At 37.7% G+C, this 26,083-nt stretch overlaps 1 protein-coding gene across 2 annotated transcripts in view; it reads left to right on the forward strand.

Moving 5' to 3' along the window:
- Nucleotides 1–26,083, forward strand: part of DMXL2 (Dmx like 2) — a 148,472-nt gene that overhangs the window by 80,663 nt on the left and 41,726 nt on the right. For both annotated transcript variants that reach the window (XM_045900074.3, XM_045900075.3), the window contains exons 14-19: nucleotides 6,052–6,141; nucleotides 8,268–8,385; nucleotides 13,701–13,820; nucleotides 16,160–16,387; nucleotides 17,995–19,671; nucleotides 22,623–22,733. In XM_045900074.3, coding sequence (XP_045756030.1) covers nucleotides 6,052–6,141; nucleotides 8,268–8,385; nucleotides 13,701–13,820; nucleotides 16,160–16,387; nucleotides 17,995–19,671; nucleotides 22,623–22,733 — 2,344 coding nt within the window. The remainder of the gene's footprint in view (nucleotides 1–6,051; nucleotides 6,142–8,267; nucleotides 8,386–13,700; nucleotides 13,821–16,159; nucleotides 16,388–17,994; nucleotides 19,672–22,622; nucleotides 22,734–26,083) is intronic.

The following is a 26,083-nucleotide window of genomic DNA, read 5'->3' on the forward strand; positions in this document are numbered from 1 at the left end:
TTGTTTTACTTACTTATTTGTGTGCTATTTGTCTTCATTTGAATATAAAATGAGGGCAGTGCTGTATTCCCAGTGCCTGGTATCTGATAAGCATTCTACAAATAATTGTTGAGTTAATAAGTTGATGAATATCATGCTGAAGTGTTTTATTACCTTGTGAAGGCAGTGGGAAGCTAGCTGTTCTACCAATTTGAACTTCATCAGCAAAGTGTGTGAGTACAAGTTTTCTCCACCCTCTTTTTCTTTCTTCTCTCAAAATCTTCACTATTTTGAACTGTATCTATTTTTTTGACTCACACATTTTTTATCACTGCAGAAATGGAATGGTTTTTCATATTTTTATTGGCTGTATTTTTTTTCTTTTGATTTGCTTGTTCATGTTCTTTGTGGGATTATAGTATTTAAATTGGGAAGGAAGACCATACTAACTAGGAGAAGCTATACAAAGATACTTCTTTGCATTTTGTGGGGAAGAGCACATTGGTAAGGGTTGTACTTTTCAGGGAGAGACAGTCAGTACTTCCTTGATTTACTCTCTATGTCAGTCAGGGCCTAGGTGGGAAACAGATGACACACTTATAAAGGTTTAACTGTGAAGAGTTTAATGAAAGAACTCCTTATAGAGGTGAACACATGGTGAACCCGCAAGTGATGATAAGGCACTCAGAGTTTAGCAGTAGGGTGAAGCCATTATTACCATTATCAGAAGAATGGTCCCCCAAAATGTTCATGTGCTAATCCCCAGAACCTGCACATTTGTTACCTCACATGGCAAAAGAGACTTTGCAGATGTGAATAAATTAAGGACCCTGAAATGTGGAAATTATCCTGGATTATTTGGGTAGGCCCAGTCTAATCACATAAGACTTGAAAGCAGAGAACCTTTCCTGGCTGTGGTCAAAGAGAGGGGTGACAAAAGAGGAATGGTCAGAGAGATGATATTACTGGCTTTGGGAGAAGGGGGGCCATGAGTCAAAGCATATGGATAACCTCTGCAAGCTGGAAAAGGCAAGGAAACTGGACTCTCCCCTCTAGTCTCCAGAAAGGAATGGAGCCCTGATGACAAGCTGACGTTAGTTCAGCGAGACCCATGTCAGACTTCTGACCTACAGAACTGTAAGATAATTCATTTGTGTGTTTTTTTTTTTTAAAGTTTGTGGTAATTTTTTGCAGTGGCAATAGAAAAGTATATCCCTGTGCCTGAAGGGACAAGAGCAGTAACGGTGTACCAAAGCCTGGGGAGAACTAAAGCCATGGAAAAGGAGCTGTCTGTTGGGAGAGGTGGCCACACAGGAACATAGCCACTGACAGAACTGTGGGGACCAAGGGGGACACATGCCCGACTTCTCTCTCTCTCTCCTCTCCAGTCTCCGACCAGTCCCTCCCACTGAGTGAATTCAGCCTGAAGCTGAAGCCGGCTTGCGAGCTAGGTGTTTGGGTCCAGAAGTCAATGTCTTGGGGCACAGAATAAGGCAGACAAGGGTGGAGAATGCATCAAGGTGTAGATGCAGGTCAAGAGTAGCCAGCCCCCTAGCATCGATTATTTAGATGGAGAAACTTTTATCTCCAGCACAGGGGAAACACAAATTCCCATTTGGCATCATGTCATTGTGTAATGATGCCGGTTTAGTCGTGGTCATACTTGGACTATTGAAGTCCTTGCACTTTTAGTACTTGTCCCATAGGGAAATCAGGGAAGAAGAAACAACATAAAGGAAAGCTGTTATAGCCCCTGCTTCTACAGATAGTCACAGAGCCCGAATTCAGTAATCATAGTCTCTTCTCCCACCACCAAATTCTGCGTTCCCTTACACTTTTGTCAGCACCTTGGGTGTTTGCCTTTTTTTTTTTTCTTTTTAAACCTGGTGGAATGGTCCAGACCTTAGTGTTCTCATTTTCTTTGAGTAAATACCCAGTAGTGGAATTACTGGATCAGGCAGTTTTAGTGCTATATTTTAAACAGTCAAAATTAATGCAGAAAAATCCTTGATGAACAAAATGCCAAAATTTTAAATAAAGACAGATCTCGCAGTGCCACGATGAGCCACATTGAAGCCTGGGGCAAAGGAAGAATGTGTACTCTAGAAACATACGTTCCTGTAATTTTTCAATGGTTAATTTTTTCCCAGAACACTGAAGTAGTTGAAAAGTATTGAAAATTGGAAGTAAGTATATTAAAATCCACAACATTATTTTCAGTTCAAATATTTATGTCCCAGACAGAATTTATTATGATTTTACTTTCACGGCTTTAACGGAAGCAAACACTTCAATAATATGATCAAAATTTACTTTTTTGCTAATCCAGTTTTCAGTTGAGAGTTGTTGGATATAGTGAGAGAAAGAAACTTTGAAAGTAAGTTTGGTGAGTAAATTACTAGCAAGAGGTGTGACTGTCATTCCTGAACCTGAAAATGAGTTAAAAACGAAAAAGAAAATGGAAATGTATGAATTACCAGATGTGGTATTCTTACTGGAAAAAAGAGCCAATCAAGTAAAAATTAAGGAGATTTGGGGCACCTGTATTAGTTTCCTAGTGCTGATACAACAAATTGTCACCACCAAATTGGTGACTTTAAAACAATACATTTATTATCTTATCTTTTTGGAGGCCAGATATTATAAAACCAAAGTGTTGGCAGGGCCATATTCCCTCTGGAGGCTCTAGGGGAGAATCCATTTTCTTGCCCTTTCCAGCTTCTAGAGGCCCCTGCATCTCTTGGCTCATGGCTCCTTCCTCCTTTTTAAAGCTAGGAGCAGAGCATTTTCAAATCTCTCTTTCTCTGGCCTTTGCTTTTCGTTCTCTGAATCTGACCATACTTCCTCCCTCTTATAAGGACCATTGTGATTTCAGTGGGCCCTTCTACCTAATCCAACGTACTTTCCCATCTCTAGATGTTTAACTTCATCACAGTCACAAAATCTCGTTTGTCATATAAAGTAACATAACCTATTCACGGGTCCTGGGAATTAGGATGAGGACATTTTTGGGGGGCCATTATTCTGAGTACAAAGCATACTAATTTCACATTCAAAATGGAGGTATGAAAAATTAACTGAAGTGCTTTAGATTTTGAATTTTTAGCTGGAGAAGACTTATGTGGATAATCTTGTTTACAAAAGGCAGCCACTGACCTGGCTCTTAAATATTTTGACAATCATCTGAAATCGTTTTAAGTGTCATGCGATGTCCATAATTTGTAATATAAAATCAGCATTGTGTTTGGATCTGCTAAAACTGATTCACAAATTTTGTTTAGTGCAGTCTTATGCAAATTTGGAAGTGAACTTCAGAACTTTAAAAAAACAATATACCAGTCACAATGTTGTCCTGCAAAAGAAGTTTCAGTAAGCTGAAGTTAATTAAAAATTATTTAAGGGGTGCCTGGGTGGCTCAGTCGGTTAAGCGTCCGACTCTTGATTTTGGCTCAGGTCATGATCTCAGTAATGAGATCGAGTCCTGCATCCACACTGGGCATGGAATATGCTTAAGATTTTCTCTCTCCTTCTCCCTCTGCCCTTCCCCCAACTCTGTCTCTAAAAAAAAATAAGTTAATTAAAATATTACTTAAGATTTTCACTCAGTCAAGAGACTCTCAAACAGGGAAGTTGTCTATATTGAAAACAAGCAAAAAATAGATTTTAAAAATATTGATAAGTTTGCGTCCATTAAAGCTGGGAAAGTAAAATAATCTTATTTTAGTTTAAATAATTTTAAATATAAAATAATATTGTGAGTTTTAATACACTTTCTTTTCGGTTTTTCAATAATTTTCAACCACTTTAATGTTCTGGAAAAATATTAATCATTAAAAAATACATAAAAACATATCTGTGAATTTTTGCTTTTGTCTCAGGCTCTAATATGGCTCATCAAGACATTTTTCTTTTTAGTTTTTAAGTTTAATTGAGTAATTTCTACACCCAGTGTGGGGCTTGAACTCACAACCCCAAGATCAAGAGTCACAGGCTCTTCTGACTGAGCCAGCTAGGTGCCCCATGACACTCTTGAATCCTGCATTTAAAATTTTGATATTTTGTTCATCTTGAATTTTTTTGCATTAATTCTGATTTTAAGAAATACTGCATTGGGGAACCTGGATGGTTCAGTTGGTTAAATGTCTGACTCATGATTTCAACTCAGGTCAGGATCTCATGGGTCATGAGGTCAAGCCCTGCCTGGGGCTCTGTGCTCAGCCGGGAGTCTGCTTAAGGTTCTTTCTCTCCCTCTCCCTTTGTCCCTCCCTCCCCCGCTTGTGCAGGCACATGCTCTCTCTCTCTAATAAATAAATCTTTTTTTTTTATTTGAGAGAGAGAGAGCACGTGCGTGCAGGGGGGAGGGGCAGAGGGAGAGGACGAAGCAGACTCTCCAGTGAACAGGGACCGTGATGTGGGGTTCGATCATGGGATCATGACCTGAGCTGAAGGCAGACACTTAACCGACTGAGCCACCCAGGCGCCCCAATAAATAAATCTTTAAAAAAAATACTGCATTAAGATATTATTTATCTTGATTATTGAGTTTTTGGCACCCCCCCCCCTTAAATTTTGCACCCAAGGTGAGTGCTCTATTCACTTTACCCTAATTCTGGCCCTATCTTCTGCTGTAAAATGGGTTCTTTTGTTGGAGGTAAAGTTGAATAGGATCCTGTAGTGTTGAATAAGGCATTTTTGGTAAGGCCTTAGTCACAGTGCTAGCAGCAGAGTTGTGGGCAGGGAAGGCAATTCCTTACCTGGAATGGGTATCCCTGCAAGGGGATTGCAACCTTGGTTGCATGTCAGAAGCACGTGATGAGTTTGTAAAATGCCTGTGATCAGATTGTACTCTAGACCAATAAGTCAGTCTCTGCAAGTGGGACCTAAGCAACAATGATTGTTAAAGCTCCTCAGGTGATTCAGTGTGCAGCCAAGCTGAGAACCACTGATCTACATCAATACTTATTAAACTTTAGTATGTACACGAATCATGTAGAGATTGTGTTAAAATGAAGATGTATTAGCTTCAGGGCCTGAAAGTTGCATTTATAAAAAGCTTCCTGATGCTGCTATTGTTGCTGGTTCATTGACCACACTTGAGTAGGAAGGATTCATGGTCCAGTGTTTTAACCTCACCCTCTGTAGGACAAAGTTGCATCCAGATTTCAGTTAACAAACCCAGGAGACACTACTTCCAGGTGTCTGAGCTAACATTTTAAATCCTGAATCTTGGGTGAATATACTCATAACAATAAATTCAGCCATACCCAGCCACATATTTTGTCCTCCTTGGTCTAATAACCCTTGAATCTGTTCCTATCCCGTGTCTTTGGAATCTTGCTGATACAAATTGGAATGATGCTACAACCCCCGTGTATGTGCTGTTTTCCCAGGAGCAATCTTGTATTTATATCCCTAGGCTAAGCTGGGATCTAAGCCCTCTTAGCAGCCTGGAGGTGGTAGGAAGTAATGGTGGTGATGCTGAGGAGAATGGGCATCTCCTTGTGAAGTAACTCTTTCAGGTGAAGCTACTGAAAGGTTTTTATGCAAGGGAAGCCTGATTGGAAGGAGGGAGAAGGGACTGCTTTTTTCAGCAGAAAGGGTTGGGAGTTTGGGTGTCCAAAGTTAAACTTCCCGTGTTAGTTAAACATGCTCATCTCAAGTTACCGAGTCCCACTTCCTTTCAACCATTGCCCGTACCTTCTCACTGGCAGGGTCGTACTTCTACGTGGCATTGCAGATCTGCAAACCATACGTGTGGGCATGGGGCCACATCCTCAGCCAGGTCTGTCATGGAGCTTTAAGATTGCAAAATGAAGACATGTTGAAAGAAGCGGTTGCCTTAAGGTTCTACACTATTAAGCTAGACACTATAGAGTTTTCTACCTGGTTAGTTAATTTTAAAAATGAGAATAAGAATGAGTACAGATATTTGAAATAATTCTTGGAATGAATGAATCGCCATTGCCAATCATTGAATATTTAGAAGGGCCTTGAATGTCTGAGATGCTGTATCATACTGACAATAGATTCATACATTGTTGATGATTCACATTTTCTGTTTTTTATTTGCAGAAACTTATTGGAGAAGTGTTTAATATTGTGAGCCAACAGTCTACTGCTCGACCTGGCTGCATTATTGAACTCGATGCAATAACCAACCAAGTAAAAACATGCTTGTGAATTGGGGGTATTAATATACTTTATTCCAGAGTGCTTTATGTGCATATATTTCATGGCCAGAATAATTCCCTTGTTTGAGAATACTAAATACAGCCAGTTCTCTTGATTTTCACAGTGAAAATCTAATGATTTAGTGATTATTCTCCAGCTGAGTTATATTTAAAGGTCATTCGATTCAGTCAGGGAAACCATGAAGGAAAATATAGTACAGCTGCATAGGGGCTTGGTTTGTGGTTTCTCTTTTTATATTATTTCTCATTTCAACTCAGTTGATAGTTCAGCTTTAGAGTGTTTGCCTTGTTAATCTGAATATTAGATATTTTTACAATATCCGTAAAATGCGGATGAAAGTAGGATCAAAGTATACATTTACTTTCTAATCATAGGTCTTTTGTATAGTCACTGTTCTTCCCTGGCAACTACCCAGGGAAGAGGGAGAACTCTTCTCCCTACAGTGAGTTTGTAAATCCCTTTCTAGTCCTCAAGATATTTGTTTCTTCAGGATCATATTGATGGACTAAGGGATAGAACTAATGTATTCATTCCAAATAGGAAAAAAAGATTCTTTTGGTGAGGAAGTTACCAATATTTTCAAACAAGGAAATGAAGAAAGAGCTAACCGTATTTAAAAACAAATATAGTTGTATTTTTTTTTCCATTGTGCCTGGTACATTCTGTTGGGGAAAATGTAGTAATTTCCACCAATGTAGCAAAATTACCATGTCAGCTCTTGACAACAGGAATGTGGCTGCCAAACTCAAATTACTAATGCCTCCAAGGAAATCCCAAACCTGTGATTTCCTTATTTTCCTCCATAGGGATATGGGAGAAGAGTGGATTGTCTTCATTCCCATAAAGGTCTTCATTTTTAATGGGCTGGGTGTTAAATTCATCTCCCACTTTAGCTCCTTCTCTTCACCATGGGATGTTAACAGAGGTCACTCTTACTTAGCATTATGCTTTTTACTTCATACCTGTTCAAGATTTGTTTCCCCCTCTAGTTGTGACTGTCTTTAACACAAGGGCTGGTAAACTGCAAGCACTGATAAATAGCTAAAAGTCATTCTAGGTTTGTGCCCAGTGTGCTGTATGATTTCTATATCCATGAAGACCTCACCCTTCCCTTTTCATTTATTTTTTTCCTCTGGGGAGGTGACCTTTTTCTGTATATGTGAAGAGATTTTTGGTTTCTATCTGGAGAGACATAAAAATACCATATAACTTTCATAAAAATTCTGTGGGTCAACCTAATACTATAGTCCTTTCATTTCTATGTAGTTTGTCAGGAGGTTGGTCTCCTTTATTCCGTAAGATTTAGCCCACCCATCCATGGTTCCCTTCCTTGAGATCTGTGGGGCAGCCATCTAATTGTCTTGACACACTTCCATCGTAAGATTTTGTTAGGATTTAGTTTTTCCTTGAATTTCAGCTCCCTTTTGTAATTTTAATAAGTAGCCATTTGTATTATTTTTACTCTTTTTCTCTGTGTTGTTCAAAAACATGCTCATGTAGCATAGCAGCAGCAACTGACCATGATGTCTCATCCATCCTTTTAGAAAGCCTCGCTACTTACGTGTAAATACATTAATCCAGGGGTGTGTCACCCAACTGGCTGTCATAGGGCCCCGCATAATTCCCACTAGACAGACTGGGAATACTTTCAGGATGTTTCCGGTTTTCCTATTTTTGGTTCCCAAGTGGAATTAGAAAAACTAAGGGAATCCTGTACTAGTTGCCTTATTACATAGTCAGCATAGCCTTCTCCAGCAAGTCATGTGACCTAATATTTTTGAGCTCAAAGTGGTGTAGATCGTGTGTGTGTGTGTGGGGGGGGTGTGTGTGTGTGTTTTGAGAAGCAGATCTGTTGATTTGTTTTTGTTAGAGCTCTTCAATTCTGCTATTGGCGGTAGCATCTTTGAAAGCAATTTTCTCTGCCCAGGTCATTCTAATGATTTTATTTTCTGTTGCTTTTTCCTTTCTAATTTGTCAGTTGATGAAGAATAGAAATTTAGATTTATTTCTTCTACATTAATGTTCTTGGGGAGGTGGTGGGTGGAAGACAGGGAATTTCAAAGATAAAACTTCGTTTTTTTTTTTCATATTTGTAGTGTGGCTCAAATACACAGTTGCTTCATGTGTTTCAAGAAGACTTCATCATAGGATACAAACCACATAAGGAAGATATGGAGAAAAAGGAAACAGAAATATTTTTTCAGCCATCACAAGGTACTTTTAAGAAGTAGTCTTGAGGGCGCCTGGGTGGCTCAGTTGGTTAAGCGACTGCCTTTGGCTCAGGTTGTGATCCTGGAGTCCCGGGATCGAGTTCCGCATCGGGCTCCCTGCTCGGCAGGGAGTCTGCTTCTCCCTCTGACCCTCCTCCCTCTCATGCTCTCTGTCTCTCATTCTCTCTCTCGCAAATAAATAAAATCTTTAAAAAAATAAAAAATAAAAATGGATATGTATAGGGGTGCCTGGGTGGCTCAGTTGGTTAAGGTCATGATCCTGGAGTCCCGGGATCGAGTCCCGCATCGGGCTCCCTGCTCGGCGGGGAGTCTGCTTCTCCCTCTGACCCTCCTCCCCCTCATGTGCTCTCTCTCTCTCATTCTCTCTCTCAAATAAATAAATAAAATCTTTAAAAAAAAAAAAGAAGTAGCCTTGAGTTTGACACCTTAATCTTAAAAAATCTCCAAAGTTTTATTGAGTATGGATCTTTATATCAAAAGTCATCACTCTCATAATTTTTAGCAAATAACACCAGTTCTGTAAAAATTGCTTGTTTGTATGTGAAGAAGGCATGTGGGTGAAAATTACATTTTGAAAGACAGTTTCACCAATGGCATAGACTTTTGCCAAGAAAATGTTACTTATGAATCCTAGTTTAATTGTTTTAAAAAGTAATTTTAATTGTTCAGTTCTGCAATTAAATTACTTTGATTGGTAGTAAGATCCCTGTGGTATCTCAAGCAAACCAATTAACTTTAGTGTAAGTTTTTAAAAGTCCCCAGTACATTGCTGAAGACCATTGATGAATATATAAGACATTGTTTTGTATGGTATATCAGGAACCTTAGGTACACTGTGAATTAAAGGTACCATCTCACGGTGTTCCCCTCTGACATGTAGTATTTGTTTTTTGTGTGTGATGGAAAGTAGTTCTCCATAAGAGCCTTCAAGAATAGATCCCATATGATGTTTAAACTTTATTATTTAGCTTAAAATGTTCCCTTTAAGAGTTCTAACTTTGTAATTATAAAACAGTCATGTTCTATTTGAATGTAGAACATATGTGAACATAGAACAAATAGAATATTTTCTGTTTGAAAGAAGGAAAGACATGTTCTACTTTAAGAATTCATTTTATATGATGAACATTTTTTTAGTTTACAAAAGGTTTCCAGATACTTTACCTAATTTGGTTATAGATCATAAGTATCTAAATGGACATAATTAATTTTCTTGATGTAGCTTGTATCACAGAATTATATATAGACACTTATGAACAGTATTTGTACCAAATTTATACAGGTAATTGCCTTTTCTTTAGTGAAAAATAAGAAGGAATTCTTCTCTGACATGTCTTCACCACTCACTAGTAATTTTTCCCTTTCATGCATCTTGCTTCTTACATTAATACTTTTCTTCTTAATAAGTTATACAGTTGTCACATGGTTTTATTTTACTATCAATAGGGTATAACAGGACTGCTTTATAGATTTAAAATGTGCTTTTCCATAATATTTCACCTTTATCTGGGTTGAACTTTTTTATATGCTTTCCCACAAACCTAGGTACTGTTTGTCATTCTACCTCTAACAATAAATTCATACCAACCCTACTAGAAACAATGCTTATGGAAATTCAGTATTTTATTATATTTTTAATCGAAAGACTTATATTTAAAAATATTTTTGTATTTCCCTCTTTTGATATTTCTTTATGTCATTGCAAAATTAGGCCAAAAGATTTCCTAATGTCCTTCTTGGTTTTCCTTTAGATTTTGTGCAGTTTCTTTGATATTCTTCTTGATTTTATAGCTGTTTTCTTAAAGGAGACTTGATAGGCATATGTTCTTTCTTCCCTGCCCCTGCCTTATTTTGTACTTTCTAAGTTTCAATTAAAAATTAATTTCTCTTTTAATTTATTTTAAGTAGGCTCCATGCCCAACATGGGGCCTGAACTCATGACCTTAAGGTCAAGAGTCCCATGGTCTACTAGGCACCCCTCTAGTTTCTCTTTTAATTAAGAAAAATGCCAATTACGGACAAAAATAGAGTGCATTGTTTAAAGATTTTAAGATTTTGTTTCACTTGCTTTATCTATCCTATTTTCCTTTTATCCTGAAAAGTTTTTTTGAAAAAAAATTATTTATTTATTTATTTGAGAGAGTGAGCAAGAGTGGGGAGGGGCAGAGGGAGAGAGAAAACCCTGAAGCAGACTCCCTGCTGAGTGCAGAACCTGATGTGGGGCTCAATCCCACGACCCCAAGACCATGACCTGAGCCAAAATCAAGTCAGCCGCTTAACCAACTGAGCCACCCAGGCACCCCTTCCTGAAATATTTTAAAACAAACCCAGCCATCACGTTTAACTCCTGTGTACTTCACATGCATTTCTAAAAATGACTTTCTTAAATGAGTGCTATTATCACATTGATAAATAACAAAATTCCTCAGAATTATGTAATAACTAGTCCATATTTACTTTATTCAGTTGTCTCAAAAATGTCAAAAGTTATTTGGTTTTCATTTGTTCGGATCCATATCCAAATGAAATCTGTACGTTATATTTCATTGTTTAAGGGTCTTTTAATCTAAAGTGACTCCCATTTTATACTCTCATCATGCCACTTATTTGTTTTAGAGAAAGTTATTTTGTAAGAATTTCCCTAACTAGTGGGACGCCTGGGTGGCTCAGTCGTTGAGCATCTGCCTTCAGCTCAGGTCCTGATCCCAGGGTTCTGGGATCGGGCCCTGCGTTGGGCTCCCTGCTCAGTGGGAAGCCTGCTTCTCCCTCTCCCACTCCCTCTGCTTGTGTTCCCTCTTTCGCTCTGTCTCTCTCTGTCAAATAAATAAAATCTTTAAAAAAAAAAAAAAAAAAAGAATTTCCCTAACTAGTTACTTAGGGTGTTACTCAAACTTTCTCCTATCAGCAGATTACCTATGTAGATTTTATTAGATCCAGGTTCAACTTCCTAGGTGATGCTGTGTCCTTCATAGAAAGACATAAGAAAGAACATCACTTAGGATGTCTCATTTTTAGTGATGCTAAGATGCAGAAGATTCAGGTGGTGGTTCCAGTGTTTGCTGCAATCTACTATACCATGGTTTCTTCAATTAATGTTGTTTTTGAACCTGTTATTTCATCAAAGATTGCAAAATTACAATTTCCTAACTTTATCAGTTCTCATTTATTTATTAGCTGGAAAGTATTTGTAAAGAAAAGCTTTCCCTTATCAACTAGAGCTATTTGGTTACTTTGAAATAGAGTTATTTTTAGGAAAAGCAGGGTAAGTGTTTAGTTCCTTCCCTTTAATTAGCAATTTCAGAGGAGGAAGTTTGTGTCCAAGTTATCACTGATGAATATATTGTTGTTTAGCTTTCTTTTTCTTTTGAGTATCATTATGAATCCATTTTTTGGAAACTCTTTATAGAAGAATAATATAGATACAGAGAGGTACTCATCACTCACGGATTTTTATCTACTTAGCATTCAGTCAGTTTTCAGTCATTACTCTTTTTAATGCTCATATGGTCCTATATTAGGCTAGTGAGGACCCTTTCAAGTTGGTCCTGAGTCCTTTTGACACAGCCTTATTATTCTTACTATTTTACTTTCTTTCAGGTACTCTTAGTTATCCTAGGCTCATGTTGTAGATACCCTTTGCAAGAATGCAGTCATCACTCCAGGCTGTTCTTTTTAATGGGGTGTGGTATTCAAAGACCACAATTAGAGCTCTAGCAGTGCTCATTGCCAAGGAGTTGTCATTATGGGTTTTCATTTTTAAAGAAAGTTTTTGCTCAACATCACTCATCAGGGAAATTCAAATTGAAACCATAATGAGATATCACCTCACATATGTCAAAATGGCTAAAATAAAAAACATGAGAAATAACAAGTGTTGGCGAGGATGTGGAGAAAAAGAAATCCCCATGCATTGTTGATGGGAATGCAAACTGGCACAGCCACTGTGGAAAACAGTATGAAGGTTCCTCAAAATTTAAAAACAGAACAACCCTATGATGTAGTAATTGTACTGCGTGGTATTTACCTAAAGAATACAAAAACACTCATTTGAAATGTATGCACCCCTGTGCTTACTGCAGCATTATTTACAATAGCCAAAATATGGAAGCAACCCAAGTGTCCATCGATAGATGAATGGATAAAGAGGATGTGGTATACATATACAATAGAATATTATTCAGCCATAAAAAAGAATGAAATCTTGTCATTTGTAGCAACACGGATGGAGCTAGAGAGTAGTATAACGATAAGTGAAATAAGCCAGTGAGAGAAAGACAAATACCATGTGATTTCATTTATATGTGGAATTTAAGAAAAAAACAATTGAACAAAGGAAAAGAAAGAGACAAACCAAAAACAAACTCCTAACTATAGAAAATAGATGGTTACCAGAGGGGAGATGGGTGGGGAGATGGGTGAAGTAGGTGAAGGGGGTTAAGAGTACACTTATCATGATGAGCACTGAGTAATTTATAGTATTGTTGAATCACTATATTGCACATCTGAAACTAATATAACACTTACATTAACTCTACTAGAATTAAAAGGAAAAGAAAAAATACTAATTTTTTGTTTTGTGCAAATTTTATTTTCATATGTGAAAAATACAATTGTCAACAGGGAAAATTATATCCACAATGTCTTTTGATAAAAGAAATGCATAAAGTTCCTAACAAGTTTCTTCTGTACCACCACTACTGCCCTTCCCCCATGACTTTTAAATTTAAAAAAAAGTGCTGTTTTCATAGAAGGAGGAGGATAAATGTTCCTTCAATTTTCCAAGTGAGGAGTTAGTGTCCCAGTTACTGTGAGGAGCACCCAGTGAAGCTGACTGTGCTCTTGCGTACTTCCTCTTTTGCTCCGTCTCTCCCTTCCTCTCTCTCTCTCTCTCTTTCTCTTTGTTTCTCTTCCTTCTATTCCTTCTGTTTTTTCTTGTCCTTCCTTACCTTTTTCTCTATGTGCCCTCTCTTTCTCTTTTCATATTTTTATGAGCTCATGGTTTTTTATATAGTCAGTATGTTTTAATAAATTGTATTCATTTTTATTCTTTGACACTCAGATTGTCCCATCTTTGACCAATAGGTGTACCTTCATGTTGGCTTTTGTGTACTTTTGACGTAGTCCCATTAGTCTTTGATAGCTACCTAACTTTTGGCACAAAAATTACATAAAATTCCTAAATATCTATTTTGCCCTCTTCCTCCCAACTTGTATACATATGAAGAGAAGTTTTTTAAAATGTCTTTCTTTTAACCCGAGAGAAATATAACTTAAATATACTTTTCTTTTGAACAATAGGTTATCGTCCACCACCATTTTCAGAAAAGTTCTTTCTAGTAGTAATTGAAAAGGACAGCAATAATAACTCTATTCTCCATATGTGGCACCTTCATCTTAAGTCTGTACAAGCATGCTTAGGTAAGTAATTACTTTATGCAGAGATGAGGTGAAATAAATTCAGTTTACTGAGTATGTTTTAGGTTGGTTAATTCTTTAAAATGAAGATCCAGTGAACTATAAATTGAGTTGCTGGATTGAAGAATGGATATGCCAAGCTTTTAATTACAAGATCATAAATAATTGATGAAGCAGGTTAATCTAAAACCAAACCAGTCTGTGGGCACATTAGACATATTTTTTAAAAGTTTGATCAATTTATTTTTTCAATTAATATTTATTTAATGCTTATTATGACTCTGTTCTAGACACTATGTCTCTATAAATTTGTTTTGCCCGTAGAATTAATATTGTACTTTTCTGTGGATTAATACACACTTTCATCTGACATAATGTACTTAGCTTTAGAATCACTACATCGACATGGATGGAACTAGAGGGTATTAAGCTAAGGGAAATAAGTTAGTCAGAGAAAGACAATTATCATATGGTTTCACTCATGTGGAATATAAGAGATAACGCAGAGGATCATAGGGGAAGGGAGGGAAAACTGAATGGGAAAAAATCAGAGACGAAGACAAACCACGAGAGACTCTTGATTCTGGGGAACAAACTGAGGATTGTGGAAAGGGGGGTGGGTGGGGGGATGGGGTAATCCGGTGATGGGCATTAAGGAGGGCACGTGATGTGATGAGCACTGGGTGTTATACACAACTAATGAATCATTGAACAGTACACCAAAAACTAATGATGTACTATATGTTGGCTAATTGAATTTAAATAAATAAATAAATAAAAGAATCACTGGGGCACCTGGGTGGCTCAGTCGTTAAGCGTCTGCCTTCGGCTCAGGTCATAACCCCAGGGTCCTGGGATCAAGCCCCGCATCGGACTCCCTGCTGCGCGGGAAGCCTGTTTCTCCCTCTCTCACTCCCCCTGCTTGTGTTCCCTCTCTTGCTGTGTCCCTCTCTGTCAAATTAATAAATAAAATCTTTAAAAAAAAAAAAAAGAATCACTAAGAGAAGCAGATTTGCTCTTTATAAAAATACAATTGAGCATCTGAAGCTCATACATAAGTCATCTGTTTTTGTAGAATATTAAGAAATCCAGCAGTGATAAGTTATATTAGCCTTGCTTTTGCTGTACACATTCATATTGATTTCTTAGCGAATTAGAAAATCTGTAGTATGAAGCAAAGATATTGATCATGGATCCTTCTTTTTAGAACAAACTTTTACTTTCTGAGAGATAATTATTAAAATGAACTGCACAGACCCATATGAAACTGAATCTGCTTTAAACTGGTTAACTCAAAATCTTTTAAAAGATTTTATTTTTTCTGGTGGTTATATAATTCTGATTTTATACACATTAAACATTTAATACAGTCAACTAATATTTGTTGTTCCCTTTGTAATTCACATTATCACATAACCTTGTAAATAGTTCTAACTGGGCCATGAACTTGGGTTAGAAAAGCCAAATGATTTGATAGAACCTTTACCTGTGCCCATTTGAACCTACTCTTCTTGAGGCAGCAGGAATCCAAAAGTTCTTTCCAAAGCCTTTGAATTTCATTCTTGGTGTTACATGTTGTTTCACAAAAATGCAAGAGTAGAGCTAGTTATATGACTATAGGAAAGTCATGAAGCTCTCTGAACTTAAATTCTTTCATTTACTATGTGAGGCAATACCTTGCTATTTCTCAAAGTTTGATTCATGATGCTCTGTTTCAGAAACACCTGGGCTGCTTATTAATGCAGATTTCTGGGGTTTATCCCAAAACAACTGAATCAGTCTTTCTGTGGTGAGGCCCAGGAATCTGCCTGGTAACAAGTTTCTCCTCAAGCTTTTGATACTTTTTAAAGATTTATTTATTTATTTATTTTAGAGAGCGAGATCCTGTGTATGAGTGCACAAGTTGGGGGGGAGGGGCAGAGGGAGAGAATCTCCAAGCAGACTCCCCACTGAGCACGGAGCCTGACCACTGGTTGGATCCCATGACCCGTGAGATCATGACTTCGGCCGAAACCAAGGGTCAGACACTTGACCAGCTGAGCCACCCAGGCACCCCAAGCTTTTGATCCTTTTTTAAAGTTTGAGAACATTGGACGAAATAACTTGAGGTTTTTTTTCTAGTTTTTACAAGTTGGTGATTAAGTCTCTGTGATGGAGTTGGTGATGCTAAGAATAAAATAGAAAAAAAAAAAAAAGTCTGTCAAGGTAGCCCAGCGAAAATCTGAAAATTGACCTTGTCTCCAAAGTACTTTTAAAATCTGTTTCTTAAATGATAACAAAGTATTATTCTAGCTAATGTATATAGTGATGATAGTAATATATTTCATAATTTATCTTCAAAGCTAAAGCTTCAGAAGGCATTTCATCAGAGAGTCTACGTTCAGTCCCTGGACAGAAGAATGTAGACTCTTCTCCAGAAACTTCTCCTAGTGTGAGCCCCATGCCACACTCTGCATCAATTGCCAATCTTCAAACTGCTAGTAAACTTATTCTGAGTTCTAGACTGGTCTATAGCCAACCTCTTGATCTCCCAGAAGGAGTTGAAGTAATAAGGGCAACGCCTTCCGCAGGTAAGGTAACCTGAAGACTGGGCAGCTGTAGCTCACAGTGGTCTTCAGTGGGTACGATGGATGAACCCTCCTGAAATATGTGTTATGTGGACAATTGTAATTTTCTAGTAATGATTCATCTGTTTAGAAACATGTCTTTATTGGGAAGTTTCCTGTGATAAATGTAATCAGCCTGATGGAAAATAGTATGTTTTGATGTGAAGTTTCTTCCCTGCACTATGATTTCCTAGGAATAGGAATAATATGATAGTACAGTTGCAAAGAACAAATGTGTTCATTTGCAAATCATTGGAACTTTTTTTTTAAATTGAGGCTGTTCATTAGCACGTTGTGCTAATCATGTATCACCAATATGTTTGAGCAGGAGTTGGCAGGTAGTGTGGGGAAGATATTTAGGATACACGATTATAGTTTGGCTAGCCTAGAATGATACTGAATTTAACAAGGCAGATAAGATAGTTTGGAGGGCAGATGTATTTAAAATGATCTGTCACTTGTAGAACTATAATTAAAGAGTTCCCAGAATAGTATTTTTGGGAAGTGAAATTGGAGGTTCAAGACTGTTCTAATTACTGGTGAATGATTTTGAGTATGAAGGTTCTTTTTTCATCCATAAGATAGGTTTGAATTCAGAGTTGGAAAGATCACATTAACGGTTTACTCTGGGCTTTTGTGGCAGGTGCAAACCTGGGCCAGTTTTTAGTCTTTCAAAGTGTTTGGAAAGTTTGAGGTATACACAAGTTTATCGGAATTGGTAATATAATAAATTATATTTTGCAGAGGCTTTGTAAAATGCTTGTAAATATGTTACTTGACAGTAACATTACAAGGGAAGTCATAACATGACCGCTAATATTTAGATGGAAAAGGCTCAGATGTTGAAGTGGCTTTCCCAGCGTTTCAGAGTTATTGATGGACTAGAACTTGAATCCAGGTCTTCTGACCCCAGTCCTAATCACTGTTACTCCTCACGTTATAGTTGACAGTGGATGGGCATTGTTGGTCTTTGGCAGTCAGGATTAAATATGAGGATTCTGGTTCAATGTTGAGAGTTCGAATTAACCTTAGTAGAAATGGTGAGATCTAGCAGTCTGTTTAGCTGTCTGAAAACATTTTGTTGGTAGGGGCAGATTTAGGGTTTGGATTATTCAGGGGCCAGGTTAGGGGCATTTGAATGGGAAACTGTAGTGATGGCTTAAGCATCTCTGATGAAAGTGAAAACAAGCAGAGACTGAAAGTCCAGCGAGGCATGTAGTGAAGGCCTATATAAATTATAGCAGGTAACAGATTTAGTGATAACAGGTTGACTTGTTTTATTGTGTTTGAGTTTTATTTTAATGGAATATTCACCTCATTTAAACTTAATCACCTAAAAACTAATTAAGTGATTATTATTGCATATTTTCATTTCACCAGTGGGCTGTTCAAGACTTGTATAGATATATTGGCCAATGGATGCTTAGTGTAAAGCACTAGTTAAGGGGGATTTGCAGAATTATAATGAAGAAGCTTATAGTGGCTTTGTATTTATCACATTGTAGAACTTGATTACTAGCATTTTATTTTGTGGTTCTGTTATCATGACTATCTGCTTTTTCTTTTTTAAGGTCATCTGAGTTCTTCTTCAATTTATCCGGTGTGCCTTGCACCTTATTTAGTGGTTACAACTTGTTCTGATAATAAAGTACGCTTCTGGAAGTGTAGTATGGAAGCCAACCTACAATGCAAAAGTGACGAGAGGGAAACTTACCATTGGAGGAGATGGCCCTTGATGAACGATGAAGGAGAAGATAACAGCAGTACGGTGAACATTGTGGGAAGACCAGTCGCTGTTAGCTGTTCCTACACGGGTCGCCTTGCCGTGGCTTACAAACAACCAGTCCACCACAATGGTTTTGTTTCTAAAGAATTTTCCATGCATGTTTGCATCTTTGAATGTGAATCTACAGGAGGATCAGAATGGGTTTTAGAACAAACAATTCATCTTGATGATTTGGTCAAGGTTGGGAGTGTACTTGATTCAAGGGTCAGTGTTGACAGTAATCTGTTTGTGTACAGTAAATCAGATGCACTTTTGAGCAAGGATAGATACCTTATTCCAAATATCAAACATTTAGTACACTTGGACTGGGTATCAAAAGAAGATGGCTCCCACATTCTCACAGTGGGGGTGGGTGCTAATATCTTCATGTACGGGCGGCTTTCGGGAATTGTGACTGAGCAAATCAATAGTAAGGATGGAGTAGCCGTCATTACTTTACCACTAGGTGGTAGTATCAAGCAAGGAGTTAGGTCAAGATGGGTTCTTCTTAGGTCTATCGACTTGGTGTCTTCTGTTGATGGTACACCTTCGCTGCCTGTTTCTCTCTCCTGGGTGAGAGATGGGATATTGGTGGTAGGAATGGATTGTGAAATGCACGTGTATGCGCAGTGGAAGCACGCTGTCAAATTTGGAGACGTTGAAGCTGATAGTCCTGATGCAGAAGAGACAGCAATACAAGATCATTCTGCCTTTAAATCCAATATGTTGTCAAGAAAAAGTATTGTTGAAGGCACAGCTATTGCTGATGATGTTTTTTGTTCACCAGCTGTAGTTCAGGATGGCGGCTTATTTGAGGCTGCACATGTACTTTCCCCTACTCTCCCACAGTATCATCCAACTCAGCTGTTAGAATTGATGGATTTAGGGAAAGTTCGAAGGGCTAAAGCTATTCTCTCGCATTTAGTAAAATGCATTGCAGGTGAAGTTGCAATAGTTAGAGATGCTGATGCTGGAGAAGGGACTAAGCGACATCTTTCCCGAACCATTAGCGTAAGTGGCAGCACGGCGAAGGATACCGTCACCATAGGAAAGGATGGTACTCGAGATTATACTGAGATAGATTCTATTCCTCCGCTGCCACTATATGCACTGCTTGCTGCAGATCAAGACACAACCTACAGAATTTCAGAAGAAAGTACAAAAATACCCCAGAGCTATGAAGATCACACCAAACGTGAGTCAGAAGATCAGTATTCAGAGCTGTTCCAAATCCAGGATATAACAACAGATGATATAGACTTAGAGCCAGAACAGAGGGAAAACAAGTCAAAAGTAATAAATCTTTCTCAGTATGGACCCGCTTACTTTGGCCAAGAACATGCTAGGGTACTTTCAAGTCATCTTATGCACTCAAGTCTACCAGGCCTTACCCGTTTGGAGCAGATGTTCCTGGTAGCTTTGGCTGATACGGTGGCTACCACCAGTACGGAGCTTGATGAAAACAGAGACAAGACTTATTCAGGTAAATATTCTCCCTAAAATTTACAAAGTTACCATGAATAGAGTCATTTGTATAATGTATATAATGACTCACATACTAAATTGCAGTCTTTCTTTAAACCTTGCAATGACAAGACCTCTCTAGTAGACAGTTATTGTTACATAATATGATTAATTGTGAAAGAAAAGACAGTTGGGGTAGGCTATGACTTGCGCACATGACTTCATGGATTTGTGATATCTGTATGCATTCTCACATGAGTTTTTACACTGAAAGCTTTGTGTCATTTTAGATCTATGTCGTCTTGTTTCTTCAAACATATTAACTCCTATGGCTTATTTTAATTTTTATTTTACTTTTAGTAATAATAATGGCCCATTTGATAATTTTACTATTGAACTGTGAGGCTCATAGGGACCTCGTAAACTCAACTTGTTCATCTTCCCTTTTCTAGGTATAAATATATATATTTTTTTACAATTACCTAATTTTCTCTGAAACGTCTCTTGAGAAACAGGTTTTAATACAATTCACTCTAATGTGTGTCTTGATTAATTTGCTCTGTAACCAGAACATTTTTGGCTGTCTCCTGAAACTAGATCCCACTCTCTTTTATGCAGATAGTTGAAGGTAATGGTGTTGATTGTAAATGATGGCATTAGCCAAGGAGACCGAAAATTATTGATCATTCATTCATTCAGTAAACATTGTGGAGGCGTGAACAGTTGCTATGTGCCAGGCACTTTATGTACTTTATCATACTTAATTATCACAGCAATCTTCTGGTAGGTAGCTATTATTATACTAAATTTTATAGATGAAGACCTTGATCCTTAGGGAGATTAAGTGACATATAAGGTCACACACGTAGTAAATGGCAGAACTGGGGTTCATATGTGGATACATCATTGCCTCCCAGCCTGTACTCTTACTGTTTCACAAGACCTCCAAATTTGAGGAAAAAAGACTGTTCTTCAAAGCTACCTGGAATATATCTCTTCACACAGGTTTATCTCCTTATAATATATCCCCAAAGTTTTCTCTTTGTAGATTAAAATAACTAGAGACCTTAGAAGCTTTTGCCTGTGACCTATTTTCTAAACATGTTAATTAAAACAAATCCTAATGATTATGAGGTGTTGTGTGCAATAGAGCAAGATTCTCCCCAGAATAGTCTTAAGCCTTTGTTGGAAACTTTAGTGTTTTTACTCTAGGATATTAAGAAAATAGGCCACAATCCATGGAAAAAATAGCCTAAACTTCTGATTCAGAACTGTGTGATTAGCTGGGCAGTATCGAAATGGCTCATCCTAGTCACAGTGCCCTTTCGTGAGGTAGCTAAGGCAGGAATTAATGTGTCCATTTCACAGGTGGGAAACTGAAGCTCAGAGTTTAAGTATGTTGCACATCTCAGTAAATGGATTCTAAGTAAATGAATTCTCCCCAGTGGAATTAAAGGTATTCCTGACTCTCCTTTCACTTACACCCCATATCCAGTCTTTAGACAAATGCTGCCAGTTCTCCTATATTCAGGATCCAGTGATTTCTCACCACTTCTCCTGTTACCACTTTGGTCCAAGTCACTGTCCCCTCTGGCCTGGTTATCGACAAAGTCTCCAAAACTGCTTCATTCTTGTCACCTCAGTCTGTTTTCCACGTAGGAACCAGCGATTAATCACATTTAATCTCTCCTCTGCTCAGCATACACCAGTGGCTTGCTATCTCACTTTAGATTAGAAGCCAGATCCTTACAGAGGTCCACAAGGCCCCGTGTGATCTGCGTTCATTTTCACTCTACTACATTGGCCTCCTTGTGTCCCAGGAAGATGATAGACACAGTCCTGTCTCACAGTCTTTGCACATTTTGTTTCCCCTGTGTGGAATGCTCATTTTCCAAATTTATGCCCAGCTCATTCCCTTACCTCCTCAGGTTTCTGCTGAAACGTCATCTTCTTGGAAAGTTCTTCCCTGGCTATACTATATAAAATAGAACACTCTTGCTCCAGTACTCTCTTTCTGTCAAGCCTGCTTTTTATTTCTCTCTATAGCATTACTTGCCACCAGACACATTGTTTGTTTCTTTGTTGTTTGTTTTTGTCTCCTAAAATGTAAGCACTGTGAGAGGAGAGATTTTGTCTTATTTACCGCCAAATCCCCAGCACCTAAACTGTGCCTCACATGTAGTAGATGCTCGATTTGTTGAATAGATAAATGAACGAATGGATGAATGAAGATAGCTAATGGGAAGTAGAGCTGGAACTTGAACTTTGAGAATTTAAAACATTTTATTTTCTTCTAGAAAATATTATTTTATTCAACATTCTTAGTACTTCCTAAGTGGCACATACTGGTCTAGGTGCTGTTCATACTTTTGTGTTGCTTTTCTCCAACAGTGGCTATAATTTTAATTAAACTCACCACACTTTCATACCTTTGTGCAACTTTTAAATAGGAGTAATATTGTGAAATTAGGTTAAGGGTCAACCTTAGCTTTGTAAAACTAGCCTAGGGAATCGGATTTTATATCTTTCATAGTACTATATATCAGTTGAGCTAACCAGACTAGAAAATACTACCTTTTTAATTAATAATAATGATAATAAATAAGTGATTTCATTTAGATATGTAACTCCTGTCTTTTAAATCTCATCTGACTTCACGTAGGAAATGCTTCTTATGTTTGTACCTAGCTTACTATAGTTAATGTATATTTTATTGTATTTCAAGATTTCATTTATTATGAGTAGCTGTAAGTACTGTTATTACCTGTACTAATAGGTAATTATATTTTCCCCAGGGATTTTTCATTTGGGAGTTTTAGTATTTATAAATATTTTTGGAAAGATATATATTTTTAATAAAGATATTCAAGTGTTGACAAAGGATACACACAAACACATATTTTGTGTAAATTGTTATTATTGAATTTAATGCCTATTTCCTAATTTTTTATTGGTTTGTTTGCTTTGCAGGAAGAGACACACTAGACGAGTGTGGTTTGAGATACTTACTAGCTATGCGTTTGCACACGTGCCTTCTGACATCGCTGCCTCCTTTATACCGAGTACAGCTACTTCATCAAGGTATTTAACTCCTTGTTTGAAGCTTTGCACAACTTTTATTTCATATTGTAATGAAATATTTGTATTTATATTTGGATAGAAGAATTAGCTAAGTCATTACATGCATACTTATCATTAGCCTTAAGATCTTCTTGTCAGATGAATGGATAAAGAAGATGTGGTATATATATACAATGGAATATTATGCAACCATCAAAGAAATGAAATCTTGCCATTTGCAACGACGTGGATGGAACTGGAGGGTATTATGCTGAGCGAAATAAGTCAAAAAGAGACAGACATGTATCATATGACCTCACTGATACAAGGAATTCTTAATCTCAGGAAACAAACTGAGGGTTGCTGGAGTGGGGGGTGGGGTGGGAGGGATGGGGCGACTGTGTGATAGACATTGGGGAGGGTATGTGCTCTGGTAAGCGCTGTGAATTGTGCAAGACTGTTGAATCTCAGATCTGTACCTCTGAAACAAATAATGCAATACATGTTAAGAAAAAAAAAAAGAAGATAGCAGGAGGGGAAGAATGAAGGGGGAGAAATCAGAGGGGGAGACGAACCATGAGAGATGATGGACTCTGAAAAACAAACTGAGGGTTCTAGAGGGGAGGTGGGTGGGAGGATGGGTTAGCCTGGTGATGGGTATTAGGGAAGGCACATTCTGCATGGAGCACTGGGTGTTATGCACAAACAATGAATCATGGAACACTGCATCTAAAAAAAAAAAAATCTTCTTGTCACATGGTACCCTCTTACCCTTCTTCTGTGCCTCTTCCAGCTCTATTCTGTGACTTTGGCTCTTCTCTCTCAGTTTCTCAGACTTTACTCACTAAAGTCATATTAGCTTAGGAGTAAACCTGGTATGCCTAAGACCATAAAAAAGTGGCTCTGGATTTCTTTGATGTCTAATATCTTTTCTTTAAAAATTATGTGAATTTTGCCCTATGTATTATTATTTATGTTTATTTTATAAGCATTGCATTATAAGTCATACACTCAGAAGTAAAGCTGATGTTTCGGGAATATCTACCAGATAATAATCCAGTAAATTTGCATCCTTGTAGCGTACTGCCACACACCCTGATCTGAGATGTAAGAATTTATGTCAGCCCCCTAATTTACAGATTAAAAAACAAAGTAGGGGCACCTGGGTAGCTCAGTTGGTTAAGCATCTGCCTTTGGCTCAGGTCATGATCCCAGGGTCCTGGGATCGAGTCCCAAGTCGGGGTCCCTGCTCTGTGGGGAGCCTGCTTCTCCCTCTGCCTCTCTCTCTCTCCCTCTCTCTTGCTGTCTCTCATGAGTAAATAAATAAAATCTTTAAAAAAAAATAAAAAACTGAAACTATAAAGTGACCTGCCCAAGATATAGGGCTATTTATTAATAGAGGTTGGAACTGGAATCCCAGCCCAGTGCAGTCTTCATTAGACTATGTTCCTTTTGAAACCAGCATCCTGGACACAGCCCCATAAGTAATGCTTTAGTATTGTAGGAACTAGAATACCAGGCTCTATAATTTGTTGTTCTTACCCATAGCACTTACCCTTTACCCTCATAAATGTTCTTTGATACACAGCTGTCTGATATTCTGTCATGTTTCTAAACTACATTTCCTCTATCCAGTCCTTTATTTTTGAGACAAATTTTCCTGGTTTTCTTTTCTATTTGATCACTGTAATGAATGACCCTATAACTCTGCATATAAATATTCATATATATATGTATATCTGATTATTTCCTCATGTTACTTTTCTAGCAGTGGAATTACTGAATCAGAGGGCTTGAAAATTCTTAATTCTTTTTTTTGTTTAAGGTAGTTGTTTGTTTTTATTTTTAATGCTTCAGTCAACACTTTATAGTATTGCCAGGCCGATATTCTAAATCCTGAACATAACTGTATCTTAGTATTTTTTTTATTCAAGTATAATTAACATACTGTTAGTTTCAGCTGTATAATACAATGAATCATCAGTTCTGTACATTTTTCAGTGTTCATCAAGATAAGAGTGCTCTTAATCCCTGTCCTGTTTCACCCATCCACCCACCCACCTCCCCTCTTGGCAACCACCAGTTCTCTGTATTTAAGAGTGAAATTTCTTAACTCTTGATAAGTATGCCCCAGACAGAAACACTGTACTCATTTACATTCCCAGAAGCAGTGTTTGATGATTCCAGAACTTAACCCATTGTCGACACCTGATATTATTATTTTAAACAATCTGTGCCATTTGATTAGGTTTAAAAAAATGGTATCTAGAGGTTCTTTTACATTTTAGTTTTAAATGATAGTCACATGGTACTGAATCACTTAATGACAGTTGTGGAATTGAAAATTCCATTTTCCCTTTGATACAGTTAAAACAGTGCACATAAGAAGTGACTGCTATTATAGGTGAAGATCTCAGGAACAGTTTTCAGGGAAAAAGCTTAGGTGTTAGTATACAGATAGAAAGGCTAAGAAGAACAGAGAAAAACTGCAAAGAATAGCCTGCTATTGGTAGGCAAAAAATAAATAAATAACTACCTGTTGGTGCCCCTGTTCTTTTTTTTTCTTAATATCTTTTTTTTTTTTTTAAGATTTTATTTATTTATTTGAGAGAGAATGAGAGAGAGCACATGAGAGGGGGGAGGGTCAGAGGGAGAAGCAGACTCCCTGCCGAGCAGGGAGCCCGATGTGGGACTCGATCCAGGGACTCCGGGATCATGACCTGAGCCGAAGGCAGTCGCTTAACCAACTGAGCCACCCAGGCGCTGTCTTTTTTGTTTTTTTTGGTATTAAGATATGGAGCAGGTCACCTTAAACTCTGTAGTTATGATTTTTTAATCTGTAAAATAGGGGGCTGATATAAATCCTTGTATCTCAAATCAGGGTGTGTGGCAGTATGCTACAAGTATGCAAATCTACTGGATTACTATCTGGCAGATATTCCCGAAACATCCGTTTTACTTGTGAGTGTATGACTTATAATGCAGTGCTTATACTGAAATAAACAGAAATAGTTAGGCTTCCAAATATATTCACTGCTCCTTTTTTTTTTTTCCATTTTTTTTATACTTATGTTAATCCCCATACATTACATCATTAGTTTTAGATGTAGTGTTCCATGATTCATTGTTTGTGCATAACACCCAGTGCTCCATGCAGAATGTGCCCTCCTCAATACCCACCACCAGGCTAACCCATCCTCCCACCCCCCTCCCCTCTAGAACCCTCAGTTTGTTTTTCAGAGTCCATCGTCTCTCATGGTTCGTCTACCCCTCTGATTTCTCCCCCTTCATTCTTCCCCTCCGGCTACCTTCTTCTTCTTCTTTTTTTTTTCTTAACATATATTGCATTATTTGTTTCAGAGGTACAGATC

This window comes from Mirounga angustirostris, unplaced genomic scaffold (genome assembly GCF_029215605.1).
Source record: "Mirounga angustirostris isolate CCGP_5_RB_7025 unplaced genomic scaffold, mMirAng1.0.hap1 SCAF_9, whole genome shotgun sequence".
Taxonomy (NCBI): domain Eukaryota; kingdom Metazoa; phylum Chordata; class Mammalia; order Carnivora; family Phocidae; genus Mirounga; species Mirounga angustirostris.